The sequence below is a fragment of the Pseudophryne corroboree genome, chromosome 8, assembly GCF_028390025.1.
Source record: "Pseudophryne corroboree isolate aPseCor3 chromosome 8, aPseCor3.hap2, whole genome shotgun sequence".
Taxonomy (NCBI): domain Eukaryota; kingdom Metazoa; phylum Chordata; class Amphibia; order Anura; family Myobatrachidae; genus Pseudophryne; species Pseudophryne corroboree.
The window spans coordinates 70,396,653-70,416,149 of NC_086451.1; the positions used below are offsets into that span (position 1 = coordinate 70,396,653).

At 45.3% G+C, this 19,497-nt stretch overlaps 1 protein-coding gene across 9 annotated transcripts in view; it reads left to right on the forward strand.

Moving 5' to 3' along the window:
* The window catches only part of DNM1 (dynamin 1), a 265,735-nt gene that overhangs the window by 228,333 nt on the left and 17,905 nt on the right, over positions 1–19,497 (forward strand). For 8 of the 9 annotated variants that reach the window (XM_063936607.1, XM_063936606.1, XM_063936608.1 and 5 more), the window contains exons 15-19: positions 2,416–2,525; positions 2,721–2,832; positions 4,313–4,483; positions 5,899–6,140; positions 6,311–6,526. In XM_063936607.1, coding sequence (XP_063792677.1) covers positions 2,416–2,525; positions 2,721–2,832; positions 4,313–4,483; positions 5,899–6,140; positions 6,311–6,526 — 851 coding nt within the window. Of the gene's footprint in view, positions 1–2,415; positions 2,526–2,720; positions 2,833–4,312; positions 4,484–5,898; positions 6,141–6,310; positions 6,531–19,497 lie in introns of those variants that run through there. The other variant, XM_063936614.1, reaches the window with a different exon arrangement.

Genomic DNA, 19,497 nt, shown 5'->3' on the forward strand with positions numbered 1-19,497 from the left:
GGTTTAGGCGCCAGACGGGAGGTCAGGGTTAGGCTGCGGGGAGGTAGGTTAGGTTGCAGGAAGGGAGGGTTAGGCACCCCCGGTGGGGTGTTAGGGTCAGGCTGCGGGGGAGGGAGGGTTAGATTTGGGCAGCGGGGATGCAGACTTAGGTTTAGGCACCTCCGGGGGGTGGTTAGGGTCAGGCACTAAGGGGTAGGTTTGGTATAGGCTGCAGGAACAGAGGGATAGGGATAGGGGGGTAGGGGAGAGGGGAGAACACTCCACACTCACCCCTGTTAGTCTTTAAATCATCATGATCCCGGCGTCTGTATTATGACAGCCAGGATCATGTGCACAAGCAATTCATACTGGACCCCCTCGTGCGGAAAGCAGAGACTTTTTGGCTCATATAAGACGATTTCATTTTTACAGCTAGCAGAAATGAATGGGTGTTTGGTATAGAGGGGTTAAGGAGCAGCCTGGCGGCCCTGCATGATGTGCCCATGCCTCCTATAACTCTGTCCAAAGTCGGGATGGACAGTCGTAGGCAATGCATTGATAATCTATACTGATGCGGAATTGGCACATGCAAATCAAATAAGGACGATAATCATGGGAACAATATCGATATTATGTTATTGATAGTCTGAGCATGCACAGTTCCAGACAGGACACAGCCACTTCTTTTATTCCACAGATGGCGCTGCACATATTTTGGGGGCTAAGTTTTTTCTCCTCAAATGATGAAGCCATTACTTCACTGCACAGAAGCCAATAGAGAGCGAGTGCGGATATGCACAAAGATTATATTACTAGTATATGCATGACATTTATATACACTAAGGCTGGATACACACCTGACGATATGCACCTGAGGGATGCAGCTAATATCCCGGCAGTCAGAATACCGACACCGGTATTCCAACCGCCGAGAATGCCGACAGGTGCGCCAGTGCTTTTCCCACTCGTGGGTGTCCACGACACTCATAGAATGGGAATAAAACCTGTGGCGAGCGCGGCAAGCCACTGAGCCTGCAGCGTGGCGAGCACGCAAGGGGTTTTCTATCACTCACACCGGTGCCGGCATTCTATCGGCCCGGGATCTCAGTGTCGGTATGCTGACCGCCGGGAACCCATACCCAACGCACACCCGATATATTGTCCGATCCGGCGAATCGGACGATATATCGTTCACATCGTCCAGTGTGTATTCAGTATACAGTATCGTTAACGATGCACGCTTTCAGGGGTCATTAACGAGGTACAATATCTTTAGTTTTCAACTTGAAATCTAAAGATATTGTACAAGACGGAATGCACCCGGATGTGGGTGCATGCCGTCACTGACGAGAAGCAAACAATATCGTTTAGTGTGTATGAACGATATAGTTTTTTGGGGGATCTTTCATGATGTCACATATAATGTGACATCGCCAAGTGTGTACCAAGCCTAAGAGTGATTGTGGGGTTTACGTGGTACTATACTGCAGCAACACATTGCCCATTATAGTCAATGTACTCATCTATGCTAGATCTAAGCTGTTCTCTACCTCTGTGCTATGGATTACCGCAAACTTGTACTCTGGCCCTTATTCAGCATGGATCTCATTTGTAAAGCTGCGTGCAGGCAGCTTTTTCCTTAAATGTGCAGCTTTTTAGCTGGCACTGTTATTTTGGGGGTCGTTCCGAGTTGATCGCTAGCTGAAAATGTTCGCTGCGTAGCGATGATGCAAAAAAAACGGCACTTCTGCACATGCGTATGCGGCGCAATGCGCACGCGCGACGTACTTTCACAACGGCCGATGTATTTTTACACAAGGTCTAGCGAAGCTTTTCAGTCGCACTGCTGGCTGCAGAGTGATTGACAGGAAGAGGGCGTTTCTGGGTGTCAACTGACCGTTTTCAGGGAGTGTTCGTAAAAATGCAGGCGTGCCAGGAAAAACGCAGGCGTGGCTGGGCGAACGCAGGGCGTGTTTGTGACGTCAAATCCGGAACTGAACAGTCTGAAGTGTTCGCAAACTAGGAGTAGGTCTGGAGCTACTCTGAAACTACACAATTTTTTTTTGTAGTCGCTGTGCGATCCTTTGTTCGCACTTCTGCTAAGCTAAAATACACTTCCAGAGGGCGGCGGCTTAGCGGTGGCACGGCTGCTAAAAACAGCTAGCGAGCGATCAACTCGGAATGACCCCCTTTGTCTCTTAAGACTATTGAGATGTGTTCATTGTGATCCTATGGTATTTATAGATAGATTGATAGATACACACAATTCCATAAATACACAATTGGAAAAGAAATATAGAAAAATTGCTATTTTTGCAATAGACAGTTTTATTCATGTGACTGACCTTAAAAACACTATTGGAAGACTTGCAGTTCTGTGCTCACTTTTGGATCTGTGCCCTTGTTGATAATGAAGCTCTTTGTCGCCGCCAACAGGAGAAAGAAAAGAAGTACATGCTTCCTCTGGATAACCTGAAACTGAGGGATATTGAAAAGGGATTTATGTCCAGCAAACATATCTTCGCCCTCTTCAACACCGAACAAAGGTAGGTGTAAGCTGGACAATATTAATACATTACTGGACATTGTATGTGTTGTTTCCTGTATTAGGGTAACAAGCTAAAGGTTGTCAGTTTCAGTTGCCACTTGTGCAACGTCCATGTTAACCAAGGACACTTCGCATTTATAACAGCATTCTGCCTAATAGCAGACACCTGTCTTGGGTTCTGTGATGCTTGCAGGAATGTTTACAAGGACTACCGTCAGCTGGAGTTGGCCTGTGAGACCCAAGAGGAGGTGGATAGCTGGAAGGCCTCATTCCTGCGTGCTGGTGTTTACCCGGAGAGGGTTATGGTACGTACAAAGATATCTGCATAATTATGGAACTTGTTATGCTATGTCAGTGTTGTCCATTGTTTGTCCCCTTTTCTTTTCATAGAGGTTTCAAGGACATCACCTCATATAAGCATTGCTATTATTGAGAATAAGCCTCTTACTTTGGGGGAAATGTATCAAAATGTGGAGAGAGCTAAAGTAGTACCCAATCAGCTCCTGCCATTTTATAGACTGTGTTTGAAAAATGACAGTAAAAAGCTGATTGGTTGGTACTTTATCTCTCTCAAAGGTTTGATACCTCTCCCCCTTTATGTCAAGACAGTGGTCAAACTATTGATTGAAACACAGAGGCAGTTCAACTGTATGGTACCTATGGCCTACTTGGCTCCTCCCTGGACTTTAACATATACTGTGATATTTTAATATGCTTTGCAGTATTTTCATGTAACTTATCCCCACGAATGGGAATATACAGTACTTTGAGACTAGTATATTTCCCAACAAAGCCAAGGGTACCCCCTCCCACCCTTGTTCTGAGTTATTCTGGGCACAAGGCTCATCAGCCTTGGAACACACCTCTGAGGGGACATTTTGTGGTGCCTTAATTCTTTAGGCCCTTGGTTGTTCCTCACCAATCTCCACACTCTGCTAACTTGTTTTATTTGATAAAACTGAGGCCCAGGATCCCTCCTTAACCACTAACTTTGGTGTTTTTCTATTTTGTCCCCTTTTGTGTATTTTATTTTATTCTGTTGTGGCTCAAACTGACCTCAAAGGACAAGGATAAAGTAAGTTGTGCAATCATCTCCAGGGGGGAGTCTTCTTCAGCTTCTTTAACAACCTCACTTTCCTTTCTTTTCCTCCCATGAGAGGCCCCTTGTGGCCCAAGCTGGATTTTTTTCAGGGGGGGCTACTGTCTTCCCTCGCCGTCCTCGTCATTTTTTTTTATCCTTAGTTTCGTCTTATCTCCGAGTCTGGTCAGAACTTTTAATTTGGGGTCTCCCTCATTTTCTCTCCTGGTTCTCCCAAACTATCTCCATTAACATTCTGTTTATTTTGCATGCATGACACGAGACATTGAACCGGACCAGCCCAGTTAGAGCCTGAAGATCGATCTAATCTATTGTCCACCAAAGTCCTTCTACTGCACATATTTATTAGCTGAGCTTCCCCCAAACTATGTAGGTCACCAAAAGAGGAGTGTTGTCCAGTGGGTAAAATAATAATGATATATAAAACATCTCTTGAACAATATATGTACCTCAGAGAACATTATGTAAAAAAAAACTATTAGATATTTGCTTCATCTGATCTTTTCCACCGAATTTTAGTTGATGTGATAAATGACTTGTTAAATTTCTTATATGCCCACTGGTTCCCTGGCTCTTTCGGTTCAGTGTCGGCAACAAAACTATGTACCATGGACGCCATTTTGAAGAAGCCTGCTTTCGCCCATGCTCAGTACTGTCTCTCCATCTTTGTTCCCTTTGTTCTCCAGTCTAGCGAGTCAGAGGAGAATGGCTCGGACAGCTTCATGCATTCTATGGACCCTCAATTGGAGCGACAAGTGGAGACCATCCGTAATCTGGTAGATTCCTACATGGGCATTGTCAACAAGACCATCCGGGACCTAATGCCCAAAACTATAATGCATCTCATGATCAATAATGTAAGTGGCTAACTATGACAAACATTTTGGGATGGTTCTTTGCAGTGTATTTATTATTAATATAAAAACATTAAGAATGTTCATTTAATAAACCTGGCGGCCAGTCCTGCAACCTATTCTCCCCAGGAACCTCTGTCTTCTAGCTAGGCTCTCCCTGGCAGAAAACTCTCTGGTACAGTTATGGGCATCCTCCTTCCTTAATTGATTGCTTTTGTCTGTCCGAGTGTGTTAACAACTCCACCAAAGTAATGGTTACCTGGACGACAGAAACACAAGTTGGCTTCTGCCGTATGGCAATTATTAATATAATACAATTATATTAATAATATAATTATTAGAATATAATATTAAAGCATATGTTTAAGGATTGTTTTGAACTGTAATAATGGTTCCTCTGGAAACAGGAAAATCCAGATATAGGGCCTGTTTCTGAGTCAGAGCCAAGTGCGGATTGATCCCACGGATATCTGCAAACTGCGCATATGCTGTAGACATCAATCACAGATTGCGCATACTCCATACCATGCATACGGGCACTGATGGGGAATGAATGTGCGTGAATTGGATGTCTCTTCAAGGCAATTGGGTGGTATACATATGGACACACGGAGCAGATCAGTCACGAAAGTATATGCTCACTTCCTTACTCATTTGGAGGGAGCTCAAGTAGACATGGGGCCTGTTTCTGGCGGATCTTTTGCACCTAGTATGGGGTGGGTGTAAGTCCCGATAATGACTGTGGGCAGAAAAACAGTGGGCAGCCGGGCGACCATCCATACGTACATGGGCCAATAAACGGCATTAGCATAAAGCAGCAAGCAGGCTACAGCAGCGGAAGTGCAGACGCTTCTGACTCAGAATCAAGCACATGATACCCATAATGCACCTTTGCAATATTCATCACAGTGGTCACCACCACGACAGCCACAATACAAGCAGTGGAATCTGATGGTCAAAATCCTGACAAATTTTGGTGAGTAATCTAACCCTAACCGTCCCATACTGCAGCCTAATCCTAACCATCTCTTCCCACAGCCTAACCCTAACCCTCTCTCGATGCCTAACCCTAACCGTCCCCTTCCACAGCTTAACCCTAACCGTCTTCCTTTGGCAGCCTAACCCTCCCCTCCCTCCCGCAGCCTAACCCACCCCTCCCCTCCTGCAGCCTAACCCTCCCCTCCGTCACGCAGCCTAACCCTAACCATTCCCTCCCACAGACTAACCCTAACTCTCAACCTAACTTTAATACCTTCGGGTTTCGTCTGTATTTTGACCGTTGGGATTCCGCAGCTGGTAATGTGACATCCTTTGCAGAAAGCATTGCCTTTCTCCTGATCTGAATTATCAGTGACATTTGCTCAGCGATGCCCCCTACCTGCAAATAGAATATTGATTCTTTCTCTACTTCTTCTCAGACAAAGGAGTTCATTCACTCAGAGCTCCTGGCCAACCTGTACTCATGCAGTGACCAGAACACTTTGATGGAGGAGTCTTTGGAACAGGCACAGCACAGGGATGAGATGCTGCGCATGTATCATGCCCTGAAGGAGGCCTTAAATATTATTGGGGACATCAACACAACGACTACCAGTACTCCTATGCCTCCACCCGTGGATGACTCATGGCTACAAGTGCAGGGTGTACCAACAGGTCGCAGGTAAGCAGAAAGGAACTTTAATGACAATATTGTTGAAGTGAGCTGAAGAACAGACAGGTGACAACCAAGATGGTGATAAAAATTATGTTTGCTGACTTGTACAATGGACATAAGCTAATAAAGGCCAAATGGTTTTAGGCTGTGATATCTAATTACGTGTTGTAATTCAGGTCTCCCCAATCAAGCCCTACTCCACAGAGGAGAGCGCCTGCTGTACCACCAGCCAGACCTAGCTCACGAGGACCAGCGCCAGGCCCTCCGCCACCTGGTACAACACTTGGGAGTGCACCACCAGTTCCCTCCAGACCTGGGGCTTCCCCAGACCCATTTGGTCCTCCTCCCCAGATTCCCTCTAGGCCTAACCGTGCCCCTCCTGGTGTCCCAAGGTGAGTTTGTCTGATGCAAGATTAAATACTCAGAGGTACAAAGTATATTATAGCCTTAATATAACATGTATCATGCAATGGAGATTTGTGTTATGTCTAAATTATTAGAACAATATTATCAGTTATCAAAGAATATTCAGTGTCATCTAATAATCCAGGATTTAGGACTGAAAAGGACATTTAGTCCTGCTTAGGGGTGGCCATCAACCACTGATGTTCGACAGCAAGTGCAAAACCTATGGTGTGTTTTGTTTTTTAATCTGTTAATGTAAACCATCAATGGTCTACTGACTTTAAGTCTGTGAATGTAAACCATCGATGGTCTACTGTGTCTAAAACCCATTGACCACCGATGGTAGATTCATCGATGGACATCACTAGTCCAGCATAAAAACTGAAGAAGCTAAAGAAATTTGGAGCCATTCCGTTCCTTTGTCACTTCACTATGAACATGTTTTTGTTTTGGTATCAACATTTTATTATTCACTACAATTATCTCCTGTAAAATTCCATCAAATCGCCCTTAAATAAGTAAATATAAACTCCTATGGAAGCCGTCTATTCAAGCTATGCAGGTGGAATATCCCACATCTCTATTATTGATCTCTGAACAGAAAGGACAACCTGATGTTCCACGCACAGTCTTCCTAATGACAAAATCATATTGTGACTTTTTTTATATTCATCGTAGCTATACTGATTAAGAAGAGTGCCGGACTGGGGCATAAAGGACCCACCGGGGGAATGCAGCCATAGGGGCCCATTCTTAAAGATTGTGGCCAGCCACCACAGAGGCTGTGCCAACCATTAGCTGCAGACAACATAATTACTACGTTCCCTTGACCCATATCTATGTTAACCCAAACTCTAAATTTGATTGATAGGAGAGTTGATCTTGGTGTAGTTTCTATAGAAACAAAGAAAGCACCCATGTTCATCCATGTTCCTGCTCTATCGGGTAACTGGCCCTCTAGTAGAGTAACAATGTATAATGCAAGTGCACAGTCTGGAACCTGACATTAAAGGAGTGATTAGGGCCCACTGGGCATTTCCCCTGTGCTGCTTTGAGCAAGTCCGACCCTGGTTTTAGACCTAAAATAAAACTAGGGTTTATCAATAGTCATGGGTGGTGTCTCATCTATCAGAGATGAAAGCCCATTCCTGATTGGCTGGCAGTGTCTTTTTTAATACCTTAACATTCTACGTTGTGCTTTTTGTTAAAACGTTTCACAAACTGCTAAATCTAATTATAATATAGTTTTCAAGTATCTCCAAATTTTCTTAGGCTGATAGAATTTATTTCTTAAAATACTGATCTCCTTAAATCTTGGATTATTAGTAATTTGTGAGTACTGGATTAAAAAACAAACTCTCATGTGAATTTTTGCCTTTACACTAAATATTGTTTCTCTTGGGTGCTGGCATACAGCGGTTTTGAAGGTACTAAATATTCTTGTACTGTGACATTACATTAATTGGGGAACCCTAGAACAAGTATTGCCATGTGGATGGGAAACAGCATTTCCCATTGCATGGATCTACAGGAGCCTTTAGCAAATAAAGCCCTTCGTTTTCCAATACCTCCAATAGTGACTGCTTTGCATACCCTGCTTGTAGAGGAATAAGAAGTTAATGAATTATCAATTCTGCCTAACTCACCTCTTCCAATGATTAGTAATGACACAATTGTCAAGAATTAAAAACGTTACTAGACCTAGAATACAAATTTATAGTTGGAGAAAAGATTTTTGCAACATTAACAAAAATGTAAAAGTAAAACAAGTTAAATCATGGCCAAAGTGAAAGTATTCTTGCCACCTACACAGTGGGGGCAGCCATGTTGTGCACAGAAACCGTATACCTGAGATGATATACTGTGTACCTGGGACATAACGGAAACATTCAGTGATATGACAGACTGAATGCTCTTTCATCCCACAAAATGGCTGCCTTCATTGTGTGCAAACAGGGACACTGTAGCCGAGTGCAAGCTACTGCTGTGTAACTCCCAACCTTTATTTATAGATCTGTGAATGCTATTAGTATCTACTTTATATAAAGCCATTTGTATTTAAGTTTGTATGGTTCCCTAAGAGGTGTAATCAGAGCCAGGGCTGTAAAATCATGTCCTTGGTATTAAGGTCAGATATTTCTCTTAATTATTCTCCATGTTTCCTGGAAAATGATGACCCAGAGAGCAGTATGAAGCTCTATCACAAGTGGGGGTCATTTCTAACTCTTAGCCCAACAAAATCTTGACTAGATTCATAGTTTAATAAGGGGGGGAGTACTTTGTATTTCATTATTAGGGAGCATTTTGTCCCTAATAAATAGGGAGCATTTTGTGTTGATCATTTAGCTCATTCCCACATCTCCAGATTTACCATTCATCTTTGTCCAGAACTGCATGCTGCTGCATTGCTTACCATAATACTCTGTCCGCACCATGTCATCCATGCTCTTTCCTTAGTCCATCCTCCACTTCCCAATGGCTTGCACCCTTACCCATTGTATACTATGATGTCTCTATTCTATATACCACTCCCTTTCCTCTTCCTGTCCCTCCCCTCACCGCCAACGTTTACGAGACGAGCAGGCTGTAGCAACCTGGAATATGGTTATTCCATCGTGCAGTGTTTCCTTTCTTATCAGAATTATCATAAAAATAATATTTCTAAGGCTGGTGTAACAAGAGCTGTTTTGAATTTCCAAATTACTAAAATGACACAATCTTTAAACATTTGTGTAGTAACACACACGGCTGCCATCAGGGGGTTTTGGATGATTCCATTGTATGAATTCTGAACCAGTCAGGGGGCCCAGACTGATCAGTGGGGCCCCTTCCCACCACTGGGCCCTGGGTCTTCAGGGGGAATGGGGGGGTGGTCGAGGGGTGTGTGACCTGACCACTCCTCCTGCATCATGTTATTATTACTAGGTATTTGCAACAAAGGTAGCCATTTTTGCCACTATCGGCCCCCGACTGATCTCCCATAACACATTACATTGACTGCTTTCCGTCATGCAATAGTACATAGCCTAAGCATCAGGCAAAAAAGCCACATTCAAAAGCCCCAGTGTGCATTACACTACGTGTACTCAAGTCCATCTGATCAAGTTAGACATAGGTAACCAGGAGACAGCCGCATTTATTTATTATGGCTTCTTATCAACAGTAATTTTAATACCTCTATAGAAGCTACATCCAGTCGAAATAAGTTTTAGGGGTTTTCACGTCAGTGATATATGAGGAATGTAAAACTGTCTTAAATCCGTAAGAGAGCATAAGTCACAACCCACACAGGAAGCAATTTGTCAGCGTAGCCAATAGTTCAGCTATCGCTTAACTAATATCCAGTAGATGCGGACACTCAGGGGTGTTTTATCAATGGAGTGGGCCTGTGTGCAAGAGTAGCGATTAGGCTTCCCCCTATGTGACAAGGAATGGTGGGGGAACATATATGACCAATGCCCTCTCCATTTTCCCTTTACACATAGGCCCAGATTTAGCAAGCTTTGCAGAGTAATAAATTGCACAGTGATAAAGTACCAGCCAACCAGCTTCTGTCACTTTCAAACAGTCTGTAACATGGCATTTAGGAGCTGGTTGGTTGGTACTTTACCACCGTGCAATTTATCACTCTCCAAGGCTTGATAAATCTGGGTCATAGTCTGCCATCACCATTCAATAGTCCTCTTTCCCCCATCTAGTCCTAACATTAAATTAGCAGTTCCCAATTACATTATTAGCCCCTACAATGTTTATTAGTAGCCCACATCAACCCCACATTACATAAATCCCCCCCCACCAAACATGGCCCCTACTTTGAAAACAAAAAGAAACCCCACGTGCTAATACATTAAATGAACAACTCTAATAGATACACCCCCCCAAACAGCCACACTCACTGCTTTACATGAATATCCTCCATTACATTTATATCCTGAATAGTGTCTGCTACATTAATACCAATCACATTATAACATTACATGAATAGCCCCCACCAGCTCCACCATTACACTAATAGCAATGCAATATATAATCTTAATGTCTCTAACGTCCTAAGTGGATGCTGGGGACTCCGTAAGGACCATGGGGATTAGCGGCTCCGCAGGAGACTGGGCACAACTATAAAGAAAGCTTTTAGACTACTGGTGTGCACTGGCTCCTCCCACTAAGACCCTCCTCCAGACCTCAGTTAGATTCTTGTGCCCGGCTGAGCTGGATGCACACTAGGGGCTCTCCTGAGCACCTAGAAAGAAAGAATATTTAGGTTTTTTATTTTCAGTGAGATCTGCTGGCAACAGACTCACTGCAACGAGGGACTAAGGGGAGAAGAAGTGAACCTACCTAACAGGTGGTAGTTTGGGCTTCTTAGGCTACTGGACACCATTAGCTCCAGAGGGATCGACCGCAGGACCCGACCTTGGTGTTCGTTCCCGGAGCCGCGCCGCCGTCCCCCTTACAGAGCCAGAAGCACGAAGAAGGTCCGGAAAATCGGCGGCAGAAGACTTCGGTCTTCACCAAGGTAGCGCACAGCACTGCAGCTGTGCGCCATTGCTCCTCATGTACACCTCACACTTCGGTCACTGATGGGTGCAGGGCGCTGGGGGGGGCGCCCTGAGGTCAATAAATAACACCTTGGCTGGCAAAATATACATCATATATAGTCCCAGAGGCTATATAGATGTAAAATTACCCCTGCCAGTATTACAGAAAAAGCGGGAGAAAGTCCGCCGAAAAGGGGGCGGGGCTTCTCCCTCAGCACACTGGCGCCATTTTTCCCTCACAGTTCCGCTGGAAGGAAGCTCCCTGGCTCTCCCCTGCAGTCTAAGAATACTACAGAAGGGTAAAAAAGAGAGGGGGGGGCACTAAATTTAGGCGCAGTATAGATATTATATATATGTAATATATATAAAAAAGCAGCTATAGGGAAAACACTCATTGATAGTGGGATCCCAGTGTTATATAGCGCTCTGGTGTGTGCTGGCATACTCTCTCTCTGTCTCCCCAAAAGGCTTTGTGGGGTCCTGTCCTCTGTCAGAGCATTCCCTGTGTGTTTGCGGTGTGTCGGTACGGCTGTGTCGACATGTTTTGATGAGGAGGCTTATGTGGAGGCGGAGCAGATGCCTGTAAATGTGATGTCACCCCCTGCGGGGTCGACACCTGAGTGGATGGTGCTGTGGAAGGAATTACGTGATAGTGTCGACTCCTTACACAAAAGGTTTGACGACATACCTAATGTGGGACAGCCGGCTTCTCAGCCTGTGCCTGCCCAGGCGTCTCAAAAACCATCAGGGGCTCTAAAACGCCCGCTACCTCAGATGGTTGACACAGATGTCGACACGGATACTGACTCCAGTGTCGACGACGAAGAGACTAATGTAACTTCCAGTAGGGCCACACGTTACATGATTGAGGCAATGAAAAATGTGTTGCACATTTCTGATGTTACCCCCGGTACCACAAAAAAGGGTATAATGTTTGGAGAGAAAAAACTACCAGTAGCTTCTCCTCCGTCTGAAGAGTTAAATGAAGTGTGTGAAGAAGCATGGGCTTCCCCTGATAAAAAGATGGTAATTTCTAAGAGGTTACTAATGGCGTACCCTTTCCCGCCAGAGGATAGGTCACGCTGGGAAACATCCCCTAGGGTGGATAAAGCGCTCACACGCTAGTCAAAGAAGGTGGCACTACCGTCTCCGGATACGGCCGCCCTGAAGGAATCTGCTGATAGAAAGTAGGAGGCTATCCTGAAATCTATATATACACACACAGGTGTGATACTGAGACCGGCTATAGCTTCAGCCTGGATGTGCAGCGCTGCTGCTGCGTGGTCAGATTCCCTGTCAGAAAATATAGATACCCTAGACAGGGACACTATTTTGCTAAACGTAGATCATATAAAAGACGCACTTTTATACATGAGGGATGCACAGAGGGATATTTGCCGGCTGGCATCCAAAATTAGTGCAATGTCCATTTCTGCCAGGAGAGGGTTATGGACTCGCCAGTGGACAGGTGATGCAGATTCCAAACAACACATGGAAGTTCTGCCTTATAAGGGTGAGGAATTGTTCGGGGATGGTCTCTCGGACCTCGTTTCCACAGCAACAGCTGGGAAGTCTACATTTTTACCCCATGTTCCCTCACAACCAAAGAAAGCACCGTATTATCAGGTACAGTCCTTTCGGCCCAATAGGGGCAAGCGGGTTAAAGGCGCGTCCTTTCTGCCCAGAGGCAGAGGTAGAGGGAAAAAGCTGCAGCATACAGCCAGTTCCCAGGAGCAAAAGTCCTCCCCCGCTTCCTCTAAGTCCACAGCATGACGCTGGGGCTCCATAGGCGGAGCCAGGTACGGTGGGGGCCCGTCTCAAAAATTTCAGCAATCAGTGGGCTCGCTCACGGGTGGATCCCTGGATCCTTCAAGTAGTATCTCAGGGGTACAAACTGGAATTCGAGACATCTCCCCCCCGCCGTTTCCTCAAATCTGCCTTGCCAACCACTCCCTCAGGCAGGGAGGCAGTGTTACAGGCAATTCAAAAGCTGTATTCACAACAAGTGATAGTAAAGGTGCCCCTACTTCAACAAGGAAGGGGTTACTATTCCACAATGTTTGTGGTACCGAAACCGGACGGTTCGGTGAGACCCATTTTAAATTTGAAATCCTTGAACACATATATAAAAAAATTCAAGTTCAAGATGGAATCGCTCAGGGCGGTTATTGCAAGCCTGGACGAGGGAGATTACATGGTATCGCTGGACATCAAGGATGCTTACCTACATGTCCCCATTTACCATCCTCACCAGGAGTACCTCAGGTTTGTGGTACAAGATTGTCATTACCAATTTCAGACGTTGCCGTTCGGTCTCTCCACGGCTCCGAGGGTCTTTACCAAGGTAATGGCGGAAATGATGATACTCCTTCGAAGGAAGGGAGTTTTAATTATCCCGTACTTGGACGATCTCCTGATAAAGGCGAGGTCCAGAGAGCAGTTGTTGATAGGGGTAGCACTATCTCGGGAAGTGCTACAACAGCACGGCTGGATTCGAAACATTCCAAAGTCACAGCTGGTCCCTACGACACGCCTGCTGTTCCTAGGGATGGTTCTGGATACAGAACAGAGAAAAGTGTTTCTCCCGGAGGAAAAGGCCAAGGAGCTGTCATCTCTAGTCAGAGGCCTCTTAAAACCAAAACAGGTGTCGGTGCATCATTGCACGCGGATCCTGGGAAAGATGGTAGCTTCCTACGAAGCGATTCCATTCGGCAGGTTTCATGCAAGAACCTTTCAGTGGGACCTGTTGGACAAGTGGTCCGGATCGCATCTTCAGATGCATCGTCTGATAACCTTGTCTCCGAGGACAAGGGTGTCTCTGCTGTGGTGGCTGCAGAGTGCTCATCTTCAAGAGGGCCGCAGATTCGGCATACAGGACTGGGTCCTGGTGACCACGGATGCCAGCCTTCGAGGCTGGGGAGCAGTCACACAGGGAAGAAACTTCCAAGGACTATGGGCAAGTCAGGAGACTTCCCTACACATAAATATTCTGGAACTAAGGGCCATTTACAATGCCCTAAGTCAGGCAAAACCCCTGCTTCAAAACCAGCCGGTACTGATCCAGTCAGACAACATCACGGTGGTCGCCCATGTAAATCGACAGGGCGGCACGAGAAGCAGGACGGCGATGGCAGAAGCCACAAGGATTCTCCGATGGGCGGAAAATCACGTGTTAGCACTGTCAGCAGTGTTCATTCCGGGAGTGGACAACTGGGAAGCAGACTTCCTCAGCAGGCACGACCTCCACCCGGGAGAGTGGGGACTTCATCCAGAAGTCTTTCAAATGATTGTAAACCAGTGGGAAAAACCACAGGTGGACATGATGGCGTCCCGCCTCAACAAAAAGCTAGAAAAATATTGCGCCAGGTCGAGAGACCCGCAGGCGATAGCTGTGGACGCTCTGGTAACACCGGGGTTGTACCGATCGGTTTATGTGTTCCCTCCTCTTCCTCTCATACCAAAGGTACTGAGGATAATAAGGAGAAGAGGAGTAAGAACTATACTCATTGTTCCGGATTGGCCAAGAAGAGCGTGGTATCCGGAACTTCAAGAAATGATGTCTGAGGACCCATGGCCTCTACCGCTCAGACAGGACCTGCTGCAGCAGGTGCCCTGTCTGTTCCAAGACTTACCGCGGCTGCGTTTGACGGCATGGCGGTTGAACACCGGATCCTGAAGGAAAAGGGCATTCCGGAGGAAGTCATTCCTACGCTGATAAAAGCTAGGAAAGAAGTAACCGCAAACCATTATCACCGCATATGGCGAAAATATGTTGCGTGGTGTGAGGCCAGGAAGGCCCCAACGGAAGAATTTCAGCTGGGCCGGTTCCTGCACTTCCTACAGTCAGGGGTGACTATGGGCCTTAAATTGGGTTCCATTAAGGTCCAGATTTCGGCTCTATCGATTTTCTTCCAGAGAGAATTGGCTTCACTACCTGAAGTTCAGACTTTTGTTAAGGGAGTGCTGCATATTCAGCCCCCTTTTGTGCCTCCAGTGGCACCTTGGGATCTCAACGTGGTGTTGGATTTCCTAAAGTCACATTGGTTTGAGCCACTGAAAACCGTGGATTTGAAATATCTCACGTGGAAAGTGGTCATGTTGTTGGCCTTGGCTTCGGCCAGGCGTGTTTCAGAATTGGCGGCTTTGTCATGTAAAAGCCCTTATCTGATTTTCCATATGGATAGGGCAGAATTGAGGACTCGTCCCCAGTTTCTCCCCAAAGTGGTATCAGCTTTTCATCTGAACCAACCTATCGTGGTGCCTGCGGCTACAAATGACTTGGAGGCTTCCAAGTTGTTGGATGTAGTCAGGGCCCTAAAAATTTATGTTTCCAGGACAGCTGGAGTCAGGAAGACTGACTCGCTCTTTATCCTGTATGTGCCCAACAAGTTGGGTGCACCTGCTTCTAAGCAGACTATCGCTCGCTGGATCTGTAGTACGATTCAGCTTGCACATTCTGCGGCTGGACTGCCGCATCCTAAATCAGTGAAAGCCCATTCCACGAGGAAAGTGGGCTCTTCTTGGGCGGCTGCCCGAGGGGTCTCGGCTCTTCAACTTTGCCGAGCTGCTACTTGGTCAGGGGCAAACATGTTTGCAAAATTCTTCAAATTTGATACCCTGGCTGAGGAGGACCTTCTCTCATTCGGTGCTGCAGAGTCATCCGCACTCTCCCGCCCGTTTGGGAGCTTTGGTATAATCCCCATGGTCCTTACGGAGTCCCCAGCATCCACTTAGGACGTTAGAGAAAATAAGAATTTACTCACCGGTAATTCTATTTCTCATAGTCCGTAGTGGATGCTGGGCGCCCATCCCAAGTGCGGATTGTCTGCAATACTTGTATATAGTTATTGCTTAACTAAAGGGTTATTGTTGAGCTATCTGTTGAGAGGCTCAGTTGTTATCATGCTGTTAACTGGGTATTGTATCACGAGTTATACGGTGTGATTGGTGTGGCTGGTATGAGTCTAACCCGGGATTCAAAATCCTTCCTAATTGTGTCAGCTCTTCCGGGCACAGTATCCTAACTGAGGTCTGGAGGAGGGTCTTAGTGGGAGGAGCCAGTGCACACCAGTAGTCTAAAAGCTTTCTTTATAGTTGTGCCCAGTCTCCTGCGGAGCCGCTATTCCCCATGGTCCTTACGGAGTCCCCAGCATCCACTACGGACTATGAGAAATAGAATTACCGGTGAGTAAATTCTTATTATAAACTTAATGGTCCTCACAAGAATAATATCATCTTAATAACCCTCACAAGCATGCTTTATATGATATTAATACACTATCACAAACACATTTCATTATAATTATGCACAGATAACATTACATGAATATCACACATTGGGGGGTATTCAAATGTTTGAAAAGTCGGTTGGGTGTCTGTTTTTTCTTTTCTGTCTATTAGATAGGAAAAAACACACCCAACTGACTTTTCAAACAATTGAATACCCCCCATTAAGACCACAAATATATGGGCCTTTGTTCACCGCATACCCTGCACGGATGGTGGAGACAACTCTGCAGACACTTCATGGCTAAATATTAATGAAGCACTGGTTTCTAGTGACTTTATAGGCGGCTTTTGCATTAATTACTCGTTCAGCTCACAGATTGTTTGACTACACTGTGCATAACTGGTACACCTAAAGTTCCAGTAAAGGTAGTGAAAACTATATACATTTTTGTGTCTGTTCTTGTTCTCCCTCCTCCCCTTCTCTTGTGTATAGAATGAGATTCATGATCCACCCCTAGATTCATCAATGACATCACAGTGACATCACCTGGTCTTGACTGCTCACGTCTAAACTGTCAGTGTTTGCAACGCCCCCTTGACCAATGTCAAACTTAGGGGCAGATGTATTAACCTGGAGAAGGCATAAGGAAGTGATAAACCAGCGATATGTGCAAGGTGATAACACACCAGCCAATCAGCTCCAATATGTAAATTAACAGTTAGGAGCTGATTGGCTGGTGCATTTATCACCTTGCACTTATCACTTCCTTACGCCTTCTCCAGGCTTAATACATCTGCCCCAGTATTACTTCATATTTACTTTGCTGGGGACCTGGTACGGCGACACTGTTTATGTTATTAGTTGTTAGGAATCTGTGTAAGGATATGTTACCAATGTAATAAAAATAAACCCTATAGTACAAAGTTTCCTATACTCAGTTCTTAAGGCAACCTAACTGTCTAGGTTTAAGGATAGCCGTACTTGAGCTCAGGTAATTTAATAAGTACTTCAGTAATTTTCTGTGCTAAAGCCTGGATAACAACGGCGCGGTGTGTCTACATCTCCGTTCAGCCCTTGCGCCTTTCAGCACCCCCAAGACACCCAGCAGCCCCCTACGCAGTAAGAAGATGGAAGGGAGATCACCAGGAGCTGCAGAGACCCCCGGAACGGTGAGTATAATTTTTGTAAATTTTTTCATGCAACCATTTATTTTATTTTATTGGATACCATGAGTATCGGGAGTGCGCATACCACGGTAATCCAAAATTGGGCACGAGATTAGCAAGGTTTTTTTACCTCGCTCCTAACTGGATTCCCCCCACAATGTAACTATACAGACTATTGTATGAGCAAGATACAGTTTATTCAATTAGTGGCAAAACAGTAAATAACATTTGTCAGCATAAATCTTATACAGATTGAGTATCCCATATCCAAATATTCCGAAATACGGAATATTCCGAAATACGGACTTTTTTGAGTGAGATTGAGATAGTGAAACCTTTGTTTTTTGATGGCTCAGTGTACACAAACTTTGTTTAATACTCAAAGTTATTAAAAATATTGTATTAAATGACCTTCAGGCTGTGTGTATAAGGTGTATATGAAACATAAATGAATTGTGTGACTGTACACACACTTTGTTTAATGCAAAAAGTTATTAAAAATATTGGCTAAAATGACCTTCAGGCTGTGTGTATAAGCTGTATATGTAACATAAATGCATTCTGTGCTTAGATTTAGGTCCCATCACCATGATATCTCATTATGGTATGCAATTATTCCAAAATACGGAAAAATCCGATATCCAAAATTCCTCTGGTCCCAAGCATTTTGGATAAGGGATACTCAACCTGTATTAAAAAATCACTCTTAATTTGCTGATTAGCATGTGATGAACCTCTGGACAGATTATCAATCCAGTCTCAGTGGCACAGCCACAGTAAATGTTTAATAATTGTAGTCAGTCCAGCATCTATAAGTATATTCAGGCGATAAATGGTATTGTAACTAAACTCATTGCCCCTTTAAAAATAAACTCATTGCCCCTTTAACAAAATGTTCTCCAATTATTATGGGGCTGGCGATTATGCTGTTAAAAGCAAGCAGATAGTAGCCGATTTGATACCACATAACCTGAACTCTCTGGAGCAGCAAACAGGAGAGGTTGGATATGCGTTACCGCCAGTCAGGAGGCCGCCGGTCACCATACCGACGCCGGAACCTCAGCTTGCAGATGCCCGGCGGGGGGTGTGTGTGTGTGTGTGTGTGTGTGTGTGTGTGTGTGTGTGTCATGCGGGCTATCTATGGGTGTCGTGGACGCCGACGAGGGAATAGTCCCTGTTAGTCGGCATGCTGACTGTCGGCACTGTAAGGGGGAGGATTCCGGTATCGGTATTGTAAGGAGACTGGTCACATAACTGCCTCCGAACAGGAGACTGAGGAGACCGATCACGTAACTGCCTCCCAACAGGAAACCCGGGGGAAGATGTACTAAATCCTTGGACAGTAATAATAGGATTTTGGTTACCTACCGGTACATCCTTTTCTCGTAGTCCGTAGAGGATGCTGGGGTCCACATTAGTACCATGGGGTATAGACAGGTCCACCAGGAGCCATTGGCACTTTAAGAGTTTGAGAGTGTGGGCTGTCTCCTCCCTCTGTGCCCCTCCTACCAGACTCAGTGTAGAAACTGTGCCAGAGGAGACGGACATCTTCGAGAGAAGGATTATACACAGATAGTGGTGAGATTCATACCAGCTCACACATACAAGGCACGTCAAGCCAACGTAGCTTGAGCACTTAGCAACTGCTGAAACATTACTTATCAAGTAACAATTCAGTACTCAACTAAAACGAAGTTGTACTAAACCAAATAATGTGTGCAGGAAAACGAAACGCTGGGCGGGCGCCCAGCATCCTCTACGCTACGGACTACGAGAAAAGGATTTACCAGTGGGTAACCAAAATCTTATTTTCTCTTACGTCCTAGAGGATGCTGGGGTCCACATTAGTACCATGGGGATGTACCAAAGCTCCCAGAACGGGAGGGAGAGCGCGGAAGCTCCAGCAGAACTGACTGACTGAACTTCAGATCATCAGAGGCCAAATTATTGAACTTGTAAAACTTTGCAAACGTGTTCGACCCAGACCAAGTAGCAGCTCGGCAAAGTTGCACTGCCGAGACACC